This window comes from Doryrhamphus excisus, linkage group LG4 (genome assembly GCF_037039965.1).
Source record: "Doryrhamphus excisus strain RoL-2023G ecotype Guam linkage group LG4, RoL_Dexc_Guam_v1.1, whole genome shotgun sequence".
Taxonomy (NCBI): Eukaryota; Metazoa; Chordata; class Actinopteri; order Syngnathiformes; family Syngnathidae; genus Doryrhamphus; species Doryrhamphus excisus.
The window spans coordinates 18485661-18512540 of record NC_136360.1 but is presented as its reverse complement, the minus strand read 5'-3'; the positions used below and the strand labels follow the sequence as shown (position 1 = coordinate 18512540).

The following is a 26880-nucleotide window of genomic DNA, read 5'->3' as shown; positions in this document are numbered from 1 at the left end:
TCTTTGGAAAACAAAGACATTTGCTAGTGACCCCAAACTTTTAAACGGTAGTGTAGTTAAGCAAACATTTGGGTGAAAACTGAATCCGATGTAAACCGAGGTACGACTTTATAAGTTAGTGAATTTTTATTGGGAGTCATAGCTGATTTGTGTCACTGTAAATTTATTGTTTGCTCTCATGACGCTTTTATCGACAATTTCATCAAGTGTCTCCCAGCGCCTCATTATCATGTAGCCTGAAGTGAACTCGCCACTCTACAGAACAGTCAGCCTTCTGCCAACTGGCCACTCAACTGTTCCAGACAGCTGCTCCACATTTAAGCAATTAGAATGGACAAGAAACTCAACAATATCCTATACAGATGTCAGCAATATCTCAGTGCTTCCTATTATTATCCTGATTTGTGATAACATGAACTTTTCACTTCCCTACCTTCCCTTTTTAATTCCACTTGCCCGGCAGTGCAGAAAGTTCATGCTCTGGCCCCCTCTTGGGACTGTAGGATTTTTTTTTGCTTGATATATTTAATGACTCGTGAGAGCTCTTTGAACCCGCTGCCGTGGATAAAATGCGGTAGGTGCTCTGTGGAAGCACAAATCAGTTATGACTCATGAGCGCTGTAGGTTTTGTCCCATATGAGTCGTGCAGTGGAGGCAAAGGCAAGGAAAGACTCAAAATAAATCACTGCTGCAGGGCTACATATATCAAGTTCATTCAAACTGTGTTTTGTTCACAGCATCTATGTTAGAAATGTTCATCTGGACCTCCACAGCTAGTAAAGGTTGAGAAAGGCAATGCAAGTCGGACGAGCGGCAGCCGTTGAATTGGAACATAATGGAATTTCTTAGGCGCGGGCGGCAAAGGCATTAGGTTTTTCTTGTTTGGTATTTGCAGGGATGTCAGGCCAGTCTTATTTGAAAACTGAATTAATGCTGAAATGGTGACATTTCTGAATATGCAATGGGGACGTTTGATCTGGTTTAGTCACTTGCAATAATGTGCAATTCTGGGAGTGTTTTAGTCACATTTAGTCCAAAGAATGCAAAAACAACATAGCTATTGATTACAAAATCAATTGAATCCTCTCGAGCTGCAGCCTCACACGACCATCTTCACATATTATTTTTTCACTCTTGTTTTGAGGTTTGCATAGACAATTAAGTCATGTCTCTTTCTCTGTATTGATATGTACATTCAAAATATATACACTACCGCTCACAAGTTTGGGATCATTTTGATTTTTTTTTAGCCAGTCTGAGATATGGCTTTTTCTTGGCAGTCCTGCTATGAAGTCCAGCATCCTGAAGTCGCCGCTTCACTGTTGATACTGACACTGGTGTTTGACGGCTACTATTTAGTGCAGCTGCCAGGTGACGACCTGTGAGGCGTCTTTGTCTTAAACTACACACTCTCAGATATTTGTCTTCTTGCACAGTTGTGCAGCATTTTTCTGTCCTTGTTAGACCCAGTTTGTGCTGCTCTCTGAAGGGAGTAGTTGTGGCATGGTAAGATATTTTAGTTTTTGTTATGATTTTTAGATGGCTTTTCTAATCATCTATTAGCCTTATAAAATGATGAACTTGGATTAGCAGCCATACCAGGAGATTGATGCAGAGGACTGACAGTTGTTGATAGTAGGCCTCTATGCAAAAATGCACATCCTTCTTTGAAAACCATCTCATTCATTTTCATTGTTTATGAAATGCATGAAAATGTGTTTTTCTTTGGAAAACAAAGAAATTTGCAAGTGATCCCAAACTTTTGAGCGGTAGTGTACATTCCATTGCATTGCATCCTCGTACTATGTGTGTGCACATACTGTGTAATTGTATATACAATGTAAATACCATACAATATAGTGATTTATTAAGGTATTTAAGGTATGCTAAAGTGAAGGTCCCCCCCCCCCCCCCACACACACACACACACAAGGGAAAATGTGTTTTTCTTTGGTAAACAAAGAAATTTGCAAGTGATCCCAAACTTTTGAGCGGTAGTGTATGGTATTTGATTAATGGTTTTTGATTGTAAAACCCTTCCTTAGTCATCCATCATCAGCACAGTTGTGCATCGTTTTTCTGTCCTTGTTAGACCCAGTTTGTGCTGCTCTCTGAAGGGAGTAGTTAACAACATGGTAAGAGATTTTAGTTTTAGTTATGATTTTTAGATGGCTTTTCTAATCATCTATTAGCCTTATAAAATGATGAACTTGGATTAGCAGCCATACCAGGAGATTGATGCAGAGGACTGACAGTTGTTGATAGTAGGCCTCTATGCAAAAATGTACATCCTTCTTTGAAAATCATCTCATTCATTTTCATTGTTTGTGACATGGATACAAATGTTTGTGATATGGAAAAAAAAAATGTTTGTGAAATGCATGAAACCCTTCATAAATGGTCCCTGAAAACATCTTCCACACCCCTCAGTTATGATGCAGAGGGGCTCGGCTTGAGTAAATCCTTTGACTGACATGACTTTTATGCGTGAGGAGCTTTTAATCCCACCTTCTGACAGCCAATGACAATGTATCATTGTGCTTTAACCATTATCTACACTATTTCTGTGCAATTGAGTTTGGAGTCTTTCACAGCAGACTTCAGGCATCTCATCAGAAAGAGACGGACTGGATCACAACAGTGGTCATTGTTGATATGAAGCTGGGAAATTTTTTTTTAAATGGGTGGGAATCGTGCCAGGACACAGTGGTTTTGTGAGATTGCGTTGGCGATGGTTTAGATTGTATTTCATTGAAATGTACAAGGTGGGTCATTGGTTTCCATACATGGAGGAGGTTATTGTGCCTGTTGCGGGATGATTCAAACCTGCAATAAAGGCCTGTTGTGATCAAACATTACTGACACCTAGTAACCAGTGTAGAATAGTCCATATCATCGCAACATTTGTGAATGCCTCTTATTATTTTTGATTGTGACTCCATTTAGTAGCCAGCAGGCTACTTTCTTTTGGATGCAGAACAAGGAACGATGTTCCACTGCAGACCACTGAAGCGTTCTAGTTTTGAATGGTCAGCTGTTACTGTATAGGTCAGTTAAAATATAGACAAATGCTTGCTTTCCTGACACAGAACATTTAAGAAAGAGGCCCAATTTCAGCACAAATTGAAATGAAAATTCACATTTGTACTATAGAATAAGTGGCACATCATAATGGATTATTATCATGAATTGATTGTGCTGCTTGGGGGGGGGATTATATATATTGGCATGCAAAAATGGAGCAATTGAACGCGGGATCAATGCTCCTTACATGCCCCACCACAGATGGATCATTCAAAAGACCTGCAAATCCAGGCTGCAAGGATTTGTTGAACAAAGCTGCTGTGTTTGTTGTGATCGACTGGCACAATTCTCTGCTGGATGTCATCCATTATCATAATGGCAAGCTCAATCACTATTAGAGGGAAGAAATTATCATTCGTTTAAGTACTTCAGAAAACAATAGCTTTTACTGCAGGAAATAACACATTCAATTAGTCCTATTAAGCATAAAGTTGTTGATATTGCGTTAAAATCTGAAAATACCTGAAGGAATCATGTCATAAAGTGTGTTTGTTTGCAAAATAAGGCAGCATTTTGCCACATTGTTAACCTTCACCTTTGCAGACAACACCATTTTAATTTTGCTGTGTGCATAACCAGAAAACTGGGTGCATTTACACCACAATGACAGGACAGTTGATTTTGGTGGTAATGATGGTAATGGTAATAGTAATGGTAATGGTTTTATTTCATTTGAACATGCATCAGATTAGAATTGAGTGCATTCCATAATCAGTTCACAGTTCCACATGTCCAAAAGGAGTAGGAAGAAGCAAAGCTTATTAAATCCTACCCCTCCATCTGGGACCTTTACAATCAGTAACTGTTACATTTGTTCACTCCTTGCTTTCCATTATACGGTTTAAGGTTTTTATTTTTATTATTATTATTTTTGATTTCCTTGCTCAATCCATTCCATAGTTTGATTCCACATACTCAAATGCTATGGCTAGCATAACGTAGTCCTAGCATAGAAGTGTTTCAAATGTACTTCTTCCCTGAGATCATTTCTCCTCTCTTGTAGAGAAGTATTGGGTGACATTTTTTAGCTAATTGGTTATGTTTAGCCTTATGCATTATTTTAGCTGTTTGAAGATGAACTATATGAGCAAATTGAAGTATTTGTGATTTTAGAAATAAGGAGTTAGTATGTTCTCTGTAGGCGGCATTATGAATTATCCTTACTGACCTTTTTTGCAGTACATTTAGCGAGTGAAGATTGCTTTTATAGTTATTACCCCATATTTCCACACAATAAGTAAGATATGGTAGATTCATAGAGCAATAGTGTAGAGTGATTTCTGATTGAGAACAAATTTTGCTTTGTTCAATATTGAAATATTTATGGCCACCTTATGTTGTATATTTGTAATATGAGGTTTCCAGAAAATGTGCACACATTTTGCCAGACTGAGCATACTTCCATCTTCCGTTTTTACAGACCCGAGTGAGGTTAAGCGGCATAGGAAATGGAATGGTTGGATATTTTTACAATCTGCTGTGGGCCAACCAAACAAACATCCACATGCCACAAATCTCCACTTTGGACACCCATGTTTTTGATGGAAACAGTAATGCTCAGTTTTGAAAAACGTCCATCCTTAGACCCTTTTTAAAATGCATTAAGAGTGGACTAAGGTGAGTGGACTAAAAATAGCATCTTGTGTCCAGCCGTTAAACAAAAACATCTTCTTCAGCATGTGCTCGACTTTCAAAGATGTAACACTGGTTCAAGCAAACTGCCCACATCCAATTTCACTATGGCTTTGAATAAATTATTGTTTTTGAAAGTGTCAAAAGTATACATTACTGTGAACAGCTAAGGCGTCTACACAGTGGGATCTCTTTATTCTTGCTGTTATTAGAAGCTGAATATTAAAGGGAGCCATTCTTCACCCCAGCCTCTGCAGAGCACAAACACTAAATGCAGTCCTTGTAATTATACTGTAGCTTTCATGCATGACGAGGTGCACTGAGCTGATTATGAAAAGGCTAAAAGGAAAGCAGGAAAAATAAAATCAACATTTTTACTGACAAGCGACCAAATGCGTGTTGCACAATCCTGGCATATACTGTTAAGTCTCCTATTTGTGTTGATGCCTCTGTCAAAGCAGCCACACTTATGCAAATTTGAATTGTGTGTTTTTAGAAAGCCTGAACTTTTCACTCCTGTTCTTCTACTGCTGTTTTCTTGGCACTCGTTGTTGACTCACTTCCGTCATGGTGAGTATCCTTGTGTAACCTCTGGGAAACAATTTCCCATGGTGGCCGCTGTCACAGTCGCAGGTCTGGTAATAGAAACTAAGGCCCTCATGAATACGGATTTTTAAATAACTGATTTTTTGATGTGTTTTGGCTTCTCATCCACACACAAATGTGGGTTTCTGTCCTTAAAAACAGAGCGTTTGGAAAACTCGGGCTTTTTGCTTGTTGACGACAGATGACGTAACAATTATGTTTCCTTATTAGATAAGTTCATGTGTGCAAAAGCAAAGGTAACAGTGGCCACGTATACATGGACCCAAAAATTCCAATTGTATTCGGTTTATTTGCTCAAACCTGAGTTATTCCAACAAGTGAAAGAAAAACTCGGGGAAGTCGGTACGTATCACGTGATGTTGATGTTTACATTTTACTGGGCATGCCCCATTGACTATTCTGTTTGATTATAGCGCCGCATGTAGACAAGAGATTGGAATATTCCTTTCCTTGGCTACCGTTGTTTTCGGAAAGAGTCAATTTGGAAAGAGAAAAACTCCTCATGTAAACGTGGCTAGTGGTGCTTTTAAACATACAGAAATTACTTTTTGTATGTATAAGAGTAAACATACAGTACGCCTACTTTTGCTTTACAATGACGAACATTATGGGCTTCGGAGGATCACCCCACCTACTCTATTTAAAGTACTTCAGGGGTAAAATGGGACCTATTATACTATTTTTTTGCCCTTTAAATTAAGTTCTGGACTCCTTTAGAGCAGCTGCACACAATAAGCTTTATAGGTCTTCCAGTATCGGAACCTATTCGGCTGTATTTCTTTGGATTTCGTCTGTCTACTTTAATGTATTCCACCCACGGCCCACCTCCTGGCATGCGCACTGTGCTGTAGTTGGTCACATTCGCGAGTACTTAAAAGGATGCTGTGCTGCTAGTTGCGAATAGTATAGGAGTATATTTTACCACACACTTATATTAGGTATATTTGCACATAATACCAGATCGCTCTTGCGGATACCAGCTTAAATTTTACTCGGATCAGAAATTAAATCAGTGTTATTGCACATCACCAGGCCACAAAACGCAGCAACCTTTACTTTTGTGAATACTTGGCCGTGTGACGTTGTAAAAATCAGATTTAAACAAAGAAAACCTGAACTGGACCTCATCCCCCTGCAGTGTGAATGTGGCCTATGAAAACTAAAGCTAAATACGCCCCCTGCCTCACTTTGCTTTCACTTGGAGCTTCTCCCAACGGTGCCTCCTGATAACATCAGGCCACAGTCTTGGCTCTGGACTATGCGATTTAAAGATGAAATACCGTGGAACTACATCGACCTGCTTGGGGAAATGAATACAAAAATGTGTGGGTGAAGTGATACAGGATTCACAAGAAATAAAGGGGAAACATTTTGTCTATTTCTAGAATAAAATACAATAAAAAGCAGAAGGTTTACTGAGGCATGAAATAACTGCTGATATTTGACAAGTACGATAGTGCATAATTACATCATTAGAAAATCCTTATAATTTCTTGAATGTGACTTGACTGATTGTTGAGCTTTCCTCCACACGGAGGTTTGCTTTGGCACGTCATGTCCCCCCACAAATAATGTGTCATCCGTGATAATTCGTCGGCCTGACGCCAACATGTCACATCTAAGAAATGTATGTCATTCCCATGGTTACGCTTGTTCAGTCTGTAAGGAATTATGCTGACTAAATCGGAAGGCTTAGAGCAGCATAAGGCAGGGGGCTACTGCTCTAAAACAAACTTTGCTAAGTCCCTTGTGTGCGTGTGTGTGGGTGGGGGGGGGGGGTGGACCTTCACTTTAGCATACCTTAAATACCTTAATAAATCACTTTAACATGTACCCAGTGGGACATATTTGTATACTGTATGTATATTGTATGGTATTTACATTGTATATACAATTATACAGTATGTGCACACACATAGTACGAGGATGCAATGCAATGCAATGTACACTACCGCTCAAAAGTTTGGGATCACTTGCAAATTTCTTTGTTTTCCAAAGAAAAACACATTTTCATGCATTTCATAAACAATGAAAATGAATGAGATGATTTTCAAAGAAGGATGTACATTTTTGCATAGAGGCCTACTATCAACAACTGTCAGTCCTCTGCATCAATCTCCTGGTATGGCTGCTAATCCAAGTTCATCATTTTATAAGGCTAATAGATGATTAGAAAAGCCATCTAAAAATCGTAACTAAAACTAAAATCTCTTACCATGCTGTTAACTACTCCCTTCAGAGAGCAGCACAAACTGGGTCTAACAAGGACAGAAAAACGATGCACAACTGTGCTGATGATGGATGACTAAGGAAGGGTTTTACAATCAAAAACCATTAATCAAATACCATACACTACCGCTCAAAAGTTTGGGATCACTTGCAAATTTCTTTGTTTACCATAGAAAAACACATGTTCATGCATTTCACAAACATTTGTATCCATTTCACAAACAATGAAAATGAATCAGATGATTTTCAAATGAGGAATGTACATTTTTGCATGGAGGCCTACTATCAACAACTGTCAGTCCTCTGCATCAATCTCCTGGTATGGCTGCTAATCCAAGTTCATCATTTTATAAGGCTAATAGATGATTAGAAGCCATCTAAAAATCTAAACTAAAACTAAAATCTCTTACCATGCTGTTAACTACTCCCTTCAGAGAGCAGCACAAACTGGGTCTAACAAGGACAGAAAAACGCTGCACAACTGTGCAAGAAGACAAATATCTGAGAGTGTGTAGTTTAAGACAAAGACGCCTCACAGGTCGTCACCTGGCAGCTGCACTAAATAGTAGCCGTCAAACACCAGTGTCAGTATCAACAGTGAAGCGGCGACTTCAGGATGCTGGACTTCATAGCAGGACTGCCAAGAAGAAGCCATATCTCAGACGGGCCCAACAAAATTTTGGAGCCAGATGCCATTATTACAGCATTTCAACGCCTATAAGGTGTCCAAATATGAAAATCAATCATAAGTGTTTGAGAAAAAATATTCCTCTAAATTGCAACCAACAATTATTTTCGTCTTTGGTCAATATGAAGCGTGTTGTTTTGATTAATCAAGTCATTGATTAGGGTCTAGACCAGACATGCCCATTACGTTGATCATTATGGAAGGCTTTGTGAGCCAACGTCGCCCACACCAAAAACATTACTGTGTAGATGCCATATGACATCAGTCAGCTGACATTCAGCTCCCCTAATGATTTACTCTTAGACATCCACGGCAAATATTAAGTGGTGAACAGACGTCATCTCTTATTCCAATTACGGATAAACTAAACTAATTTTCCCACTCTGGAAGCAGTCAGCTCACCCAGAATGCTGTTTGGGGTGGACAACCCCCGAGTATCCAAAGAAAACCAACACACGCGAGGAGAACGTGCTTTAAGTGACAGCCAAGAAGGCTTTTTTATTCAATTTAATTTGTAACTGTTATGTTAAAATATAGACATTTATTTCCAATTTTTTCCAAGTCAGAAAAATAATAAAAATAATTCCCATCCTTCCATGAAGTTCTCCTTAGTGCATGTGTATCACCACCAGGATCAGCTCCATTCCCACCAAAGGCTCACCAAGCTTTTTTGCCTGATAACAATAAATAATAGGGGTGGTTCTCCAGTCGATATCTTTAATTGCTCCTGGGTTGTATCAATACCAGGCGGTCTCACTGCTCCATCACCAGCCACTGGGAACGGGGTTGCCCGGGAAACGGCCGCATGGCAACAGGATCAGAGCCTGGGGGTTGTCTGCTTCCAGCTCTGCTCCCATTTTAAACCGCCTTTCCTCGCTAGATGGTGTGCAAGCCACTGGAGAGTACACTTCCCCGCACAGTGGGCTCACAGCATCGAACGAACCCGGGACAACTCACCTCACGCTCGTATAGCTGGCTGCGCGGAGAGCGGAGATAAAGCCTCACTTCAAGGTTTTGCTCACATTTTGGCAGACTTGGAATAAAAAAAAAAACAAGCGGCGACCACATCCAGCTGTGACGGACATAATGATTGCAGTGACGGATGCTTGTGTTTGTGGTCAGTGGCTTAGTGCGGTCCTCCTCAGCCTGTGCTGCTTCCTGCCATCGTGCTTGCCGGCGGGGCAAGTTGTGGACTATTCCTCGGTGGAAAGTGTGGTCAGCAGGCAAGGCGACACGGCTCTACTAAGGTACCGAAAACTCGCTAACATCACTTTTTTTCAAAGTTCCACCAAGCCTCGATGCACTCTTTCACGTATGAACACCCGAAACGAATGCATGTTACCCGAAGAGGGGACACAATGGGGCGGCTGTTGTTTTTTCCCTCCAAGCCGTTCTTATCTCCGCCCGCCCGGGATGCACCGAGTACACTGACCGCTAACAAGACACTCAAAGCCCGCTACGAGTAGAAGCTCGCTCGGCTGGTTAGCAACACCAAAGTTTGTACGTCTACTTTTATAAGTTAACAACCTCTACATACATGATACTCGTATGTAGTTGCTACAGTTAGTCAACAGTATTGTTGACGTATTAATATACTATATGCCTGCCACGGTGCGTCGTCACCCCCCATGTAGTGTTTATGATGTGCCATGTTGTTGCTTAATGATGGAGTGGAATAACACTAGTGTGCGCCGTTAATGTCCGTTTTGCGCACTGTGCAGTGTGATGTCGCAGTTTTAAATAGGAAGCAGAAGAATGCATGTGTTGTCATGACTCGCTGTTTCCAGCCCACCTGCATCTTCTTCTCTGCTCCATCCGTAGCTCACTCACTGCCATCACTTGGTGTTCATGCCAGCTGCACAGGTACCCATTGATGTGCTCGCTTACTATGGGTGTGGTTTCCACCTTAAGACTAAAAAACATTAATTTAGAGGTTTTGTGAACTGTAAATATTCCCATAAAAGGCAATGGAAGGATTATAAATGGTATAAATGGCTTGCAAATAGTGCACATTTTAAATATGTGGATGCACCATACTCCAATATAGGTCTCCAAAGTGTGGCCCACATTCCCTGGCGGTGATGAGCAATTACAAGGAGGCGGGGGCAGCAAGGCTGGCAAATATGTAATTTTCAGTATTTTGTTCACACAGAACAGTTTGACTTGGGATTCTGGTTCTTCATTTATTTTATATAAAAAATTAAGACTTGTACTGAGGTTTTCCCGCCACCCTGTGACCGTGAACTGGTGAAATGGTCTAAAAAAAATTTAATTTCCGCGATATAGGATTCAATGTTAGTAAATCTAATATTTCTATAGAGAAGATAAAGCCTGTTTATAACTTTCTAAATATGTTTTTAACATTATGAGAGCCCTGTAGACATGAAATAGCACCCCTATAGTTGCCACATTGCAACTGTTATGCTGCAGGCAATTGAAATAGCCAAAAAGTTGCTACTTTGACACTGGAGAATAACTTTTTTTCCACTCTATCCTCTCGGACATGCCATGGCTGATTTCATCACTTTATGCAGTGTTAAGGTCATGTAATGTAAGGTATCAATGTTTTGTGTCATTACTGCCGCCTAGTAATTCGAATATTACATTCATTCATTTATTTTCTACCGCTTATCCTCACAAGGGTCACAAGCTATCCCAGCTGTCTTCGGGCGAGAGGCGGGGTACACCCTGGACTGGTGGCCAGCCAATCACAGGGCACATATAGCCAAACAACCATTCACACTCACATTCATACCTGTGGCCAATTAACCTAGCATGTTTTTGGAATGTGGGAGGAAACCGGAGTACCCAGAGAAAACCCACGCATGCACGGGGAGAACATGCAAACTCCACACAGATATGGCCGAATGTGGAATTGAACTCAGGTCGTGTGACCTCCGAATATGACATATCACTTGTATTTCAATATGCTTTTGAGCGTCATACAAGGAAGTAGTGAAATACTGTAGCTACTACTATCGCATGTTTTGAGTGAACTCATAGAGGCCAATTGTGTTTTGTTCTGACAAACATTTAGTAACTTTGATCATAGTAGAATTAAATCATCTTCTGTGTGGACATTAACACGGTGACAGCTGTTCTGCTCCGATGCAAAAAACAGCCACATGTCGAGTGATGCTGGGAACACCGAATTCAGTTGGATTGCAAGGTTTATAATGTGCGTAAAGTTCCAATCCACTTTCATATTACATGCATTTCTGCACTGTACTCATAAGACAGTTTTTCTCGAAACAAGAAATATTGTGGTGTTTTAATCTGGTGACGCGCCTAGTTAATATAAATACTTGAAACGTCAGAGCATCTGAGAGATCATCTGATCCACATACTATAAAAAGTATACACAGTCTAAGGAGAGCCTCAATGGTTTCTTGTTGTACCAATATCAAATATCCGCTGTGATGGCTCAGAGGATGTGAAGGATGTGGAGGGCAAGCCTGCGCCATTTCAATGAATTCTCTAGATGTTGACACTAGAAGATGCGAGGCATGGAGCTGAATACCGAGCAGCTGAACTGTCGAAAGTTCCACTCTGGGCTCCTTGTAGTCACTGACGTCTCATGCTAGCCTGCTGAAGAGAGGAATTGTTTGTGGAGTGAGGTTGTGCAGAGTTATATAGATGTGTTCTAACCGCAGAATTGGCCACTGTTCTTTGTTCCTGCAGTTTCTTCCATACACAAAGTCCATTCCTTCATCGAAACTTGCCCCTGAATTTCTCTTGGGAGAAGCCTTCAAATTCTCTGGTGTCACTTTGGGGAGGCAAAAGCTTTGCCTGAATCCTGATGGATTTTTGCACCAGTAATAAGCTCAGCGCTGTGAATCAGCTCAGTTTCCTCCTACCTTCGGAATAATGCAAAATCTCGACAATATCTCCAACGAAAATCCACCGGGATGTTGGAACTATAGAAGTAATTTTCAGTCAGCTTGTATTAGCGAGGCTCCTGTTATTTTTGAAGCTATCCAGTGGAGCTTTAACCTCATTCACCCTTGTGGCTACACATGCTCTGCTTCCACCTGTTGCAATAATCCAATACACCTTCAAAATTGCTCCTTTCCTGGTCAGATTCCAGTTGCTGTTTTCAACCAATAAAAATTGAGTGGCAATAAAAGTTGATGTTTTCTTTAACCACAAGGGCCCTTAGCTGTTTTTCCTTTCTCATCTTTTTCATTGGTCCGAAGCATCCGCCATAAAAACATGGATTTTTGTCTTTTGGGATTTAAGGGCAGTGCCCATTATTGCCAAGTGAACACCTTGCCCATTACGGCGGTACCTTGAAGCTTGCTGAAGAAAATGTTAGCTCTCTCGCAAACTGACAACGCCTAAAGCGTGCAATTAGTCACTGCCACTGGATTATGGAGTCGATCCCGTGAGGTACAAGCTCTGTCAAATATTAATTTCCCTCACCTTATTCAGTTGTGAGCACCACATCACTGCTGCCGTGATGCATGGCCGACTTTGAGTCCACACCAATGAAATTGTTCTGGGCTTCCAGAAGGATGAAGGATGGTACACGTGTGTAGCATCGCCTTTTAATCATGTTTGATTATCCAAAAAGCCAGCCTCCAACAAAGACTCTTGTTGTTTGTAATAGCTTGTCATGATTACACAGCATTTTGCCACGCATGAGTGGATCCGAGTTCAGCCCATATGCTGCATTTTTTTCCCCAACGTGTTCCCATTGGAAGCTCATTCATTGCTAACACTTTAGTCACAATATCCTTACCCCCCCTCAACCCTTTTACAAATTCCATGTTGTTTTGGATTCAATTGACTAAACCTGGAATGAAAATAACATCAATTGGCGCCAAATTGGAAGTCGGCAGCCAGATGAAGAGAGCTGCCCCCTGCTGTCAGCAAACACGCAGTATCAGTGGCAGCTTCTTCCACATGGATAAGCGGCTGTAATAGCTCGTGTCTGTTAATTTAGTCAGACTATACTAAAATATCAAGTATAAGGTGAGCACTCCGCACAGAATGATAACACACAGGCATTGGACGTGTTCGAAACCGCATACTGCCTACTACATACTTCCGTGCCCATACTATCCACACTCTATACTGCTTACCTGATCCATTAGACAGTATGCAAAGCATTTACATGACAGTGTACTACGTGATAACCCACAATGCATTGCGCTCCTACCCGATTTTCCTACCTGATTTTTAGCCCTAAACTCTTTAAATACATCACTTTATTGAGATTTTTTTTTAAATCAGAGTGTGCCATTTCTTTGTCCAAATACCAACCGTTAACAATTTTGTTTGGACGAATTCGGCAAAATTTAAGCTAGCTAATAAGCAACACACTAAAACACCCCCTTACTTTTCTCATACAAAAAAAAACAGTGATAAATCACTGCTTTTACTTTGAAAAAGAAGCAAACCAACTCGCAATATATCCTGCTTGACACCACCGTTTAGACTGATCTCGTCCCGGTGATGTCACGTCGCGTTGCATCCTGGGTAATTTGGGTATGAGTAGTAAGATGACAATACATACTCAACATTTCTGGCGAATGCAGTATGCATTCGGGAACTTCTTGCATATTCAAAAAGTTTAGCCACACTGCATACTCAAAAAGTTAGTGTAGGTAAGTAGTAGGTAAGTATTCGGTTTCGAACACAGTCATTAGCCACGTATACATGGACTCAAATATTCCAATTCCATTCGGGTTATTTGCTCAAACAGAAAGAATGTAACCTTTGTATAAACCTCATTCCGAAAGAAAAGTGCCAATCCGAATGAATATAATATAATATAATCGGCTTCCCAGGGGTGGAATATTCCTTTCCCCAATCCGATTGAGGTATCTTGTACCCGCTCAAACGGAAAGTTGTCAGACTGCGTTCTTCTTTGTGGTGTTTTTCTTCTTCTGTTGTTTATTGGCGGTTGGCAAGCAGCTTTCGTGTGCATTAGTGCCATCTGTGGAACAGAATCTAAACCCTTCTATACGCCATTCACAAGTCCAGTTTTATTAAAAAAGAAAATACATATCTATATAAAACATGTGCAAAGCTTAATTATAAAATATTAGCAAGATTGAACTTTATCTTTTCCTGTTCCCGGTGCGTTCTTTCAGCGAATACTGAGATATGACGTAACACACAGCTCAAGACGTTCTTTGATTTAAAAAAATGGAGGCAAGCAATCGACACTGGATTGCTGCGGAAAGTTTGTTTTTGATTCAAACAAAATTTCAAGACTGGACGAACGAAAAACTGGCAATACGGAGTTATTCCAACAAGTGAAAGAAAAACCAGAGGAAGTCGGTATCACGTGATGTTGGTGTTTACGTTTTACTGGGCATGCCCCATTAACTATTCTGGTTGATTATAGCGGTGCATGTAGACACGCAATTGGAATATTTCTTTCCATGTATACCATTGCTTTCGGAAAGGTCATTCGGAAAGAGAAAACCTCCTCATGTAAACTGTCTATTGTCTTATTTCATTTCTGTGTTGGGTCTTCATGTGGGTTATATTCCCAGTTTGTGTGTCCGGCATGTAACAGCCTATCGGTAGCTTGTGTGAGGAGGCAAAGTGCTCTTTGCATGACAAAGAGTGTCATTTGCAACTAATAATGGTGTTGTTTTCTACGGAACCAATACATGACTGTGATATAATGATGCTAGGGTATAGCTGGAAAACAATATCTCTTTCTCTCATTTTAGGATGCAAATTCAACTGGTCAGTAGATTGCCTTCAAAATGTAACGTCATTAAGCCATTTAATGAAAAACTACAGCAGAATATTTTGTATGACTGAGTGGCATTGATTGATAACCGTGTTTTTAGCCAGACCAAGGAAAATAACTGTACCATCTATCATTTTCCCCAGCAATGAGTGGTATTGGCATTTACCAAAACTGTTTTTGCACGCAATATCAATTTAAGTGGTTTTCCTCGTATCCTCATAACAAATTATGTCAGGTCAAAAATGAGGACTGTTAAGGGATTGTTTACTTTCCATATAGTCCAATTTAAACACATAGCTTTTAGCTGTCGCTTTAACACAAACTATAGTTGAAGAAAAATCCATTTTCACTTTCTGCATTCCAGCACTTTTTTTTAATAAGGTTACAGCCAGTTTAGTCTCCAGTTGTAACTAAGGCTACCTCATCTTGGATGGGAGGTGATTACTATACGTTTCAGGAGCGCCCAAGACGGCTATTAGCTGTAAGTTATTCGTTGTATCAGGCACGCATCCACTGTTAATGAAACACCCAAATCCTCTTGACTGTTTTTTGCATGGCATTTTTAACGTGCACAATGTCGCTTTGTTTCACCGTCCATATGCTCATTGTCTTCTTCACAACTTGCATCTATTGTGTGAATAGCTGTTTGACCTCCATTTTTAGCAAGTACGTAGACACTATGAGGATGAATAACAAGTAGGGGATTCACACATGCATGCATGTTATGCGCGTTAAAAAAACATCGAACCATTGAAAGGCAGACATATTGTTAACATCATGATTGCTCTTCTGGGTCTTGGTGAAAGTACTTCCTCACCTCACCTTACCTCACTGTGGATGCCCTTTATCAGATCAGCTCACATAAACGACTAAACGGACGACTAAATTCTAGGCTCCCAGTTATCCTCCTGAAATAATCATTCGGATTTTTGATTGAATCATTTTTATTTGCATAGTTTTCCTTAATACCTGTTCATGCTTTCAGGAGATTGTCATAATCGGTGTGTAAATGCACAGAGCTTCTCTTAATACAGAGACAAATTATTTATATGGTAGACATTGCAGGTGTTTCATTAACGTACATCGACCTACTGTACTTCCTCAATCCGAGGGTGCGACTCCGCCACTGTATGAGCTTTACCTTTTATTAAGATGTGAATGAACTGAAATACTTCCACAAGGACCAATAAGCCATTTTTTAAATCAATGACTGATAACGGTTTTGGCATTAACACTAATCTACATGAAGATACTTTTGGGACATAATAACATAATGACATAGAATTAGGAGCAGCTGGGTGTTCAGTATCTTCATCATACTTTGACAGGTCTGGAGGGAAACTGGGACTGGAATCAAACATCTCCCAATTCCCATTATACATCCTTGGAAGCTACAAGGCTGTTTTATAGTAGTTCCTTATTCATTTTCTTAGTATAACATGAACGTTCCATAAGAATGTTGCACTAATCTATGTGGCTAATTCTGCAGTCACACGTCATTCACAATATGGATTATTATAAAATGCCTACAGTTGCTTTTTTTACTGCTACATTGTTCAAATCTGTGATACGCATAACATCATGATGAGGAAAGATTTCAGTGGTCAATAACCTTTGGTCTTTTCGGTCAATCAATACACTTCTAATCGACGTAGGAGAGCATTACATAAGAGATCAATCCCAGCTTCTTTAAAGATTGCCCTGCGTTTGCTCAGCAATAAAACATCCATTTACCTTTCACCCAATTTAGAAAACCACAACTCAAATATTGTAGTAAGTAAGTAAACCAACTCTTACTGACATTGGTCTATGTGAGAAAATCTGAAGGATTTTTTTTAACAAACCACATACCAGTACACATCCAAGCTGGTAACACTTTGAGACAGTACACACCATACTCAGACAAACAATGTCCAGTGCAGTGCAGGGATGCAACAATTTTACACTCGGGAAACCAAGCAGCCACTGAGTCGCATGTCACAACACAGACAGGTGAGGACAAATAAACGAGGCACGGCACCCTTGGTTTCGGGTGGGTCCACGACCATCATTTCAATTTCAAGGGGATGCTAATGAAGGTGTTATCACCCAAATGACTATTGTTGGCGAGCAGGGGCTCCACATTGTATCCCAATGACCGTTATTTGACCCCACTAAAGAGCGAATCCATTCCTGACTGGACTTGCCTCCTCCTTTAGAGGATATATACAATGGATCTTGCACCAGGTTGCACCAGGTTCTCAGACTGTCCCACCTCTAGTCTATGAATATGAATTGACGAACTAAAAACGTCTTCTAAGACAAACTGAACGATGTGGTTCCGACCTATTCAATGCCCTAAGAATACAATGACCTGGATGAATGAGAATATTCACAGGCACAGGTCTTACTAGTAGTGACGTTACAAGAGTTGTCGGGGTTTCGAAGCGTGTGTGTAATCGAGTGGGCACTTCCGCAAAGCATGTACGGAGGCTTGATTCATTGGGGGAGGGGCCGGAACTGCCTCACTGCCCGGCTGGACCACGTGACGGCTTCGGGAAAAGGTTCAGAATTTGCCGCGATGTTTGCCCTCAGCGATATAAACCCCTCAGGCTTAAACATTAAAATATGGGGTTTTTGTGGTGAGAGTCAGTCAGTTGAACGTGTGGATAGAGTTTGTCGATGGTTTGGTTACTATACGGTTACATTAGTTTGAAGTTCAGAGAGAAGATATGGAGCCAGCTAGAAAGAGGAAATTGTGTTTCATTTCATTTTGACTTGATCAGTAAGCCAAATCAACACTATTAAGAGATGCTATGTTTGCATTTCAAAACCTGTATTTTCACTGTTTGTCATTGTTATTGAGAGGTGAAGTGCTTATTGTGTTTCAAGGAGTTGGGGTACAATAATACCTCATCCATGTTCAGGCATTAATGTGCCTTTCATGAACCTAAAGATGGGTACTAGATTATAATATTAATATATTACAGTATTACCAACACAACCATGATGGAGTTCGCCATATCACATGATACATGGCATTTATGGACAAGAAAACATTCAGTATTTTATATATACTATATATTTTATCTTACACTTTGTAGATTAATCATTTGGTTATACAATTTTTTGAAGTACATAATCATTTCCAAGAGTCAAAACAGATCAGCATTCATCACACATGAAGATCCAACCGCCTGTGATTCTATCCAAGGCACATGAAGCTTCAAGAAATGAATCCATTCTCGAACCAGTTGACTGAAATGGTTCGAAACATCATGGGGCTTCATCTCGCCATGACTACTTACTAGCAAAGTATTCTCCAGAGACGTTTAGTTATATGTTTTATTTAAGGAATGAAATTGTTTAGGTGGCATTGAGTGTCTTATTCAGGCGAGTCAATCCGTTGTGCATTTTGAAAATTAAGCATTTTTGTTTGCAGTCAAGTGAATGAGTGCCTCTGCAAATGAACTCCTTAATAGAAATGGTTTTTCATTGTAAATCATCAAAGGGTAATAGATTCTATGCAGGGCTTAAAACACATCGCTAATATTGCTATAGGAACAACAATTATAAGGAATAGGGAAATGATTTACTGCGAAAAAATTCTGCTTTTATGCATCCCCCGCTGTACGCATCCACGTAATTGCAGTCTTTCTGCAGGAATATTACAAAGAAGTGGTTTGGGAAGGAGAGAAGGTTATCACTTTGGCAATGTCACGTCCTCACACTAATTAGTTGTGCTTCTCTGACAATAATGGTACAATCCCAGCTGAGAGTCTTCAGTCCATCCAAGTTGCTCTAGTCTGGGTATGCTTCTCATATCAGCACAGTGTAGATGGTACATGCTGACGTGCAACTCTTCAAAACAAAGGCTTTTGTTGGGAGGGGGTTGGGGGGTGCTCCATTTTCCTTGCCGATCCCAGAAAGCCTCTGCTTTTGGCAAGGTTATGAGAAATGTTACATTTCCTGCAGTAGACATGAACATTCAATCATTCATTCATTTTCTACCGCTTATCCTCACGAGGGTCGCGGGATGTGCTGGAGCCTATCCCAGCTGTCTTCGGGCGACAGGCGGGGTACACCCTGGAATGGTGGCCAGTCAATCACAGGGCACATATAGACAAACAACCATTCACACTCACATTCATACCTATGGATAATTTGGAGTCGAGATATGAACATAATATTCTTAAATATAGTTTGATGTCAGAGGGTGACGAAACTATGGCAACATGATTCTAATTTGTTAATGAATTTGAGCACATTTCTAAAACATAGCAAGGGGCTAAGATATGTTTGCTCTGGAAAGAAGAGTTCATGCTAATTGCCGGAATGCAAGTTTTTTGTTGAAAGCGAGCCTCAGTTGACCTCTATAAGTTCAGTAACTGCTATAAAATCACTGATTACTTTGTTAGGACTGTCATTCTTGCAACCGAGAACATTTGAGTTGTTTGATAGAGTAGAGTTTATACTATAACACCATTGATGTAAGGCCTATGACCTTTTATCTTTTGGAATTTGCATATCCCAATTTATACCAAATGAGACATATATTGTCATATCTGTCTGTAATTTCATGGCTGTAGAATATTAATTGGTGTCACTGAAAAGTTTTTTTTTTTTTTCCCAGTATCTGTCACCTGCATAATGAATGTGCGGATTTCAGACGGCAGCAAATGTTTGTTGGTGCCAGGTAATTGGAGTGTCTGCATTGGTAATTACTAGTAAATGGAGAAAGAGGCAGTAGAGCAAATCAATATCACTAATAATTGTGCTGCCTTTTGTTGCTAGTGTTTTTGAGGAGAAGTAGGCCTAATGCTAATATGAGATATGTAAATGCTGGAATTGCTTTGCCTTAAAATGATGCGTTTTGTGCCTTAAGATAGTTGTAGATACACTAAGGTGTTAACCATGAATTTCTTACAGTATAACTGCTTTCCAGGATTACACAAGCTATTGTTTGAGTTGAATAGCCTCCTTTTAATGGATGGGCACACTTTCTTATGTGTTTGGTACGTACACTACCGCTCAAAAGTTTGGGATCACTTGCAAATTTCTTAGTTTTTCACATTTTCATGCATTTCACAAACATTTTTTTTCATTTCAAAAACAATTAACATGAATCAGATGATTCTCAAAGAATGATCTACATTTTTGCATAAAGGCCTACTATCAACAACTGTTAGTCCTCTCCATCAATCTCCTGATATGGCTGCTAATCCAAGTTCATCATTTTATAAGGCTAATAGATGATTAGAAAAGCCATCTAAAAATCCTAACTAAAACTAAAATCTCTTACCATGCTGTTAACTACTCCCTTCAGAGAGCAGCACAAACTGGGTCTAACAAGGACAGAAAAACGCTGCACAACTGTGCAAGAAGACAAATATCTGAGAGTGTGTAGTTTAAGACAAAAACGCCTCACAGGTCGTCACCTGGCAGTTGCACTAAATAGTAGCCGTCAAACACCAGTGTCAGTATCAGTGAACAGTGAAGTGGCGACTTCAGGATGCTGGACTTCATAGCAGGACTGCAAAAAAAAGCCACGTCTCAGACTGGCCAAAAAACATTTCCAAGTGAGCCCAAACTTTTGAGCGGTACTGTACATTACAAATTATTGAGATCACCATTTTATTTTCTTTCCTGATATCTACATCAACCCATTCAGGCAGCCATCAAGTTGGGCCTGAATTACATGTGCACTTTTTCATTGCTGTCCCAGGGTTTATGTCACTGAACGTCCTTACCTCGGAAATATACTTAACCTTGGTACAATGCTAACAATGATTTCCGTAGTTGATTCATCTGAAACTTGTTGTTTTGGTTATTTGAATAATTGGTCTGGCATTAGACCAGGGGTCTAGAACCTTTGACATCAGAAGAGCCATTTGGACCTGTTTCCACTAAATTAAAAACCATTTAGAGCCACAAAACCTATTTGTGTATCATGGTTTGACTACTGCCCGTAGGATTGCACGGCACGTGCCCAAGACTAACACAGAACTTTGAAAGGGCTCATGGTGGTGTTAAAAGGGACAACTACACAGAGGCATAAAAGCATAAACCAGCTGGAGCCACATCAGAAGCCGCATGTGGCTTTGGTGCCGCGAGTTGCAGGCCCCTGCCTTCGATGGACCAAATCAATAGGAACAGTGGTTTGGTCTGCAACATATGCCGCAACAACATGTCACGGCCTAAAACAAAAAGATATTAACTCGACTTTCATGGTTAACTAAGAAAATGTAAAAATCTGTAGATCTTAGATGCTGAAATCACAAGATATTTATGATTCAAAATAGTTGTAGATTAATTGGATAATGGAATACATGGCTTGTGCAATTTTCTCAAGCAGTCTGTCATGCAAAATATTCAAAAATATTGGTAGGTTCAACGCATACACTCTCAGTTTCATCTTTCTGCATTCGACGTGGCACAGTCGGATGCAACAATCGAAATTCCCTGAGGCGTGCAATCTTTTTCTCGCTTTCACAGAATCGTCCGTCTTCTGTAAAACAGCTAGTTGTCTTTGGTGGAAGTGTGTGGGCCAAGTCTCTCTGCTGAAAACCTAAATCCAGGAGCTGCCTTTGATACAAACACAATACCCACGTTGGCTTCTTCTTCCTGCTACACTGGAAAAAACTTTGATTTTTGAAAACAATCACCTGTGTTCTTGTCAGCGTATGTGGTAATGTCGGATTCTGCACTGAATTATTTTCATGGTCAACCCGAAACCATCGACTATGTTCATAAAAAAAGATGTCCAGTGATTATAAGGTTTGCTTTACCAATGCATTATGCCTTCTGTTTTGGGTAGAGCCGTGTGTGCGAAACCAGGTTGCTGTGTTGAAACGTCTTCAGTGGTTCACTTCAGAGAAAACCTGAACCAGATGCTTTGCTTTTGTTGTGTGCTTATACCAGTAAACTGTGATAGCAAAATGCAGAGATGAGAGAAAATTCCTCAACTGGAAAAAGAACATGTTTGTTCTACAATAATTCCCTTGCGGATTGCCTACCTTGTCTCCTCCACTTTTTCTGTTTGATGAGTTTTGCCGTTGCATAAGTCTTTTTGGATGCAGTTTAACATCCCGCTGACAACATGTTGATCTTCTTTATACCGCAAATTGGTTGAAATACAATCATTCATTAGTACTGCAGTCCTTTTGTCCTCAATTACTTCAAGACACATTTAATTAATTAATGATTATCACACAGGCATGATTGCCTTGAACTAAATTTGAACACTCAGTTTGTCATAACTCTACCTGGCAGTCATCACAAAGCTATTCCTTGGCAGTAATTTGTTGGTAAGTAATTTTTTTCAAAGGCATCTGCAAAATACGAGAATGACTTGCATATTTAGGTCACTGATGGTCTGGACGATATGAATGATTGGATATGTGATTGACTAGCGATCAGCCCAGCATACAGTTCGCCTTTCACCCAAAATCGAAACACTCGAAAATGGATCGGCTTGCAATTTTGTGCACTTCAACAAGGAGGACACAGTGGATGATGCTAACATAACACAATGGAGATGGTGTGCAAGCCTTGCAAAGAAAGTGTTGAAAACATCCAGTTGTGAGTCAGAAAGCTAATACGTCTGAGGGCTCTTCAGCAGTGAAGAGCTGTCTGTGAGTAGACAGTGTTCAAATGCTGGCGAAGTGATGCCTTTCAATAGAGTTATTTAACAGCATGTATCCGGGAGAGAGCAGGAGAGGTAAGTGATCCCTTAGCCTGCTCCATGACTAATTATACGACTCTTGCTAGGCAGCTCTCTACAGGCAGAATTATGGTAAAAACTCCCAATTTTGGTCATAGACATTAAATATCATTCTGGCTCTGAAATGTCAAGGCTGAATTAGTGGCTGACACACTACAAGCAAACCAAACAAATACAGTCAAACCTCTGTTTTGACAGTTCTTGTATTTATTTGTTTACAGTGTACATTAATTAGTATTGCTGTATAATGCACCACAATTACGTAGAATAAATTTTAATTGTCTCCCTAAAACAGCATAATAATTTAAGATCATAAGATGTAGTTTTGGTGGCACGGCGGTCTAGTGGTTAGCGCACAGACCTCACAGCTAGGAGACCAGGGTTCAATTCCACCCTCGGCCATCTCTGTGTGGAATTTGCATGTTCTCCCCGTGCATGTGCGGGTACTCCAGTTTCCTCCCACATTCCAAAAACATGCTAGGTTAATTGGCCACTCCATATTGTCCATAGGTATGAATGTGAGTGTGAATGGTTGTTTGTCTATATGTGCCCTGTGATTGGCTGGCCACCAGTCCAGGGTGTACCCCGCCTCTCGCCCGAAGACAGCTGGACCCTCGTGAGGAAAAGCGGTAGAAAATGAATAAATTAATGAATGAATGAAGTTTTCGACAGTTTTAACTCAATACCGGATATCAGGTGGCATCGTTTTGTTTTTCAACACTCTAGTCTTCCCTCCTCTCGTTCCTTTCCTCTGTGTGTTCGCCAAAAAGTCTTCATTCAACATAAAGGTGATGATAAATGACCATTCATGCATTTCATTTGTCATTTCCCATTATTTAGAATTTTGTTAGCATGTAAAACTCCAACATTTCTTGACTACATTTTTGTGTATCTGGAATGGATTAATTGGATTTCCATTGCTGCGTTTTTTGTATGATTCGGTTTTCGTCTGCCCTTTTGTATGAAATGCCAAGCAGAGGAAATCCTTCCATCTGTAAGTGTTGTCTTATCTTCAGGGCCTGAAACTTGATACATCACCTTTCTTCCTATTGACTGTGGATACTATTCATATTTGTTCAGGCAAAAAACATTTTTTTTGTCTGGAAATTGAGTGAAAGACCCCCTTCCCAAAAAAAAAAAAAAATGCATTGGGAAACCTCCAGTGTTCCAGCACCGCGTCCTTTTCTTAGCGCCGCGGGGCATACGTCATAATGCATTTACATTAAGGATGTGTCTTGACAAGCTGTTTTATTTTCTTTATGAGTTTTTTCTGCATCCGACAGCAGGTAACAAGGCCTGTCACTGCTCTGCTTCACTAACTGCCAAGTTCTTTCCGCTTCAGCTCAATACTTGATGAATGGGGCTGTTGTTCATGTTGCAAAACAAAATGCAGACCGATGGAGGGCTTGGATTGTGTGTTTTATTCCCTGTGTGTTATGCTAATAGTGGAGGATCATGACCCTTTACAGCCAGACGTGACGTTTGATGGCTTCTGTTTTGGGATTTTTCTTATCTTGTCATGTTTATTGTATTACTCCTGAAAACAAAGAAACAGTTGTGAGTGAATATTCAAGTTTCCTTTTGAGCTAGCTCCAAATTTCACGTTGTCATTGTCAACTTATCAGCTGCTGGCTGGCAACAAAAGACTCAGGAACACAGTATATATATATATATATTTTGATCATTATGATTAATAACAGAATATTGTGTCCAACTGCATGAATTATTCATGCATGCACTGCTTTGTGCAGACTAAAAACAGAATAATAATAATATGCATTAAAAGGAAAGATAAATGCGCTTAACAACAGCTTATAAACAAGCAAGCCTGTCTAAGGAAGTCCTTAGTATGTCCTCGGGAGAGCCTGTTTAAACCCAGATGACAGCCAAAATTCAAAGGCTGGTGTACATATCACCTCCACCTGCTCCTCGATAGGAATTCTTCAGATTTTCCTGGGGGATGTCACATTTGGAAGCCTCTTGTAGTTTACCGTGCTACTGAGGAAGTGACAAGCCTTAATGATACAGCCCGGAGATGCTGAGAGGCTTTGCCATTTTGCAAGGATGAAAACAGCAGAACAAGCTGGGAAATGAATGCAGTAAACCAAAAAGGGACGAACAAATAACACACATAAAACACTCTATTCAGCTATCAATGACAGCGATGCATCATGGTAATGGTAATGGTCATGGTTTTATTTCATTTGAACATGCATCAGATTACAATTGAGTGCATCCCATAATCAGTTCCCAGTTCCACATGTCCAAAAGGAGTAGGCAGAAGCAAAGCTTATTAAATCCTACCCTTCCATCTGGTACTTTTACAATCAGTAACTGTTACATTTGTTCACTTCCTGCTTTCCTAATATGGTTTAAGGTTATTTTTTTTTTTTAATTTTAAATTTTTTTGTCCCGTACCAAAGTACGAGGTGATATGACCATACAATGACATAATGGGTACTATAGTAACTGTCAATATAGTGATATATATATATAGCACATCATGACTTGTTCAAGACTCATCATCATGGTAACGTTTATATAGGCGTGTCATGATATTCGATAAATGAATTAACCGCGGCTGCACGGTTGTTTGTCTATATGTGCCTTGTGATTGGCTGGCCACCAGTCCAGGGTGTACCCCACCTCTCGCCCGAAGACAGCTGTGATAGGCTCCAGCACCCCCCCCCCCCTTGTGAGGATAGAAAATTAATAAATGAATGAACCACACGATAAATAAAACCGAACTCTATAATTTGGGTGTTCATGCATTTTTTGTTTTCATTGCTACAGAATCCTCTACAAGTAAAAGAATTGGAGTAATTTGCCATTCCGATTGCAATGTCAAATACTCTCGAGTAATTAAAATGTATTGCTTTTGATATGGTGTACTTGCATTATTATGCCATGTATTATCATGAAAAAAATGGTCTCCAGTTAATGTTGACAATAATATCGTTAATCGGCGATGATTTGAAGGACACTTATCGTTCAGCAAAAGGCTTACATTTATACTTCAACATATTTTCTCCCAAACTGTGCTAGTCAGTAATACTTCACTGCGCACCAGCAATTTCTGAACCTTTGCCCTTGATTGGAAACCAGGGAAAATACATACAGCAGCCGTTAATGGAATCCTTTCCAACCATCTGCTTTGCGAGCTTAGCAGCACAGATCTGTGCAGATGAGAACATACTGTGTTGTTTTGCAAACAGTTTTAAAGGACGAAGGCATTCTGCTCGCTCTGAAGCAAACACCCCCCCACACTCCCTCCACACCCTCATGCCCTAAATGGATTAATATCCAGAGGTTGTCAGTTCAAATGTGGGCAAAGAGGAGAGTCCTTGAGTGAGGCATTTAATCAAGACTTTGTTGCTTACTATCTATGGTCATAAGCATTACACACACATCACAGGTTATGTAAGTCACCTTCATTGAAGACAGGAGAAACAAACAAAACACACCACAGATAGCATTGTGAACAGGATGGCGGTCCTATGGGATATCGCACGCCTTTTGTTCAAACTGTGTTGTAGTTCTGGATGTGCATGGCACACTCATTTCACAGGTACGGAAACAGGTCAAGCTATTTCCCCACCTAATGTGGACTACACAGTTAGAAGGACCCCCGCCCTCCCCGCCCCCCGCAGTGAGGCCAACATATTCACAGGTTTGTGAGCGGTGATTAATCAGACGTCGCATAGTCGTGCGGCTCACACACGTCTGCGTGGGTGGTTTGCTAGGAGATGGACCCCGCAAGCACGGCAAGGCGAATTTGCAGGGTTGCCCAATTAGTGCCGGAAAGTGAAGCGGTGTGAGAGTACATCAGTGGTGACGAGTGCACCAGAGGAGACTTGTCATCAATCATAACGCCAGACTTCCTCCCTGTCCGCCGTTGGAAGTGAAAAGGAGGAGCCAATTTACTCCGTGTTTGAACAGAACCAACTGACCCCTGATCAATACTCATATTTTGTACTTTCTGACATATCAGAAAGTTAACAAATGATGAATACAGAACCATGTATGCATTTATATTTGAAATGAAATATTTTATATATAATGGAGTGGATTTGTGAATTAATTTTCATTTCATGGTTCATTCATTGGCAGCAGGCAATCATTGTAGAGATGCTGTTGTTTCCAAAATGCTAAAACCAAATGCACTAATCCTTATAATATGTAGTATTCAACCATGGAACGGCATGATTTGTTAACTCATATATTTTT

At 40.2% G+C, this 26880-nt stretch overlaps 1 protein-coding gene across 2 annotated transcripts in view; it reads left to right on the top strand.

Annotated features, from left to right (window-relative positions):
- The first annotated feature begins 8992 nt into the window (after nt 1-8992).
- Nucleotides 8993-26880, top strand: part of negr1 (neuronal growth regulator 1) — a 193005-nt gene continuing 175117 nt past the window's right edge. Inside the window, exon 1 of one of the 2 annotated variants that reach the window (XM_058074094.2) lies at nt 8993-9486. In XM_058074094.2, coding sequence (XP_057930077.2) covers nt 9326-9486 — 161 coding nt within the window. In that variant the 5' untranslated portion in view covers nt 8993-9325. The remainder of the gene's footprint in view (nt 9487-26880) is intronic. The other variant, XM_058074095.2, reaches the window with a different exon arrangement.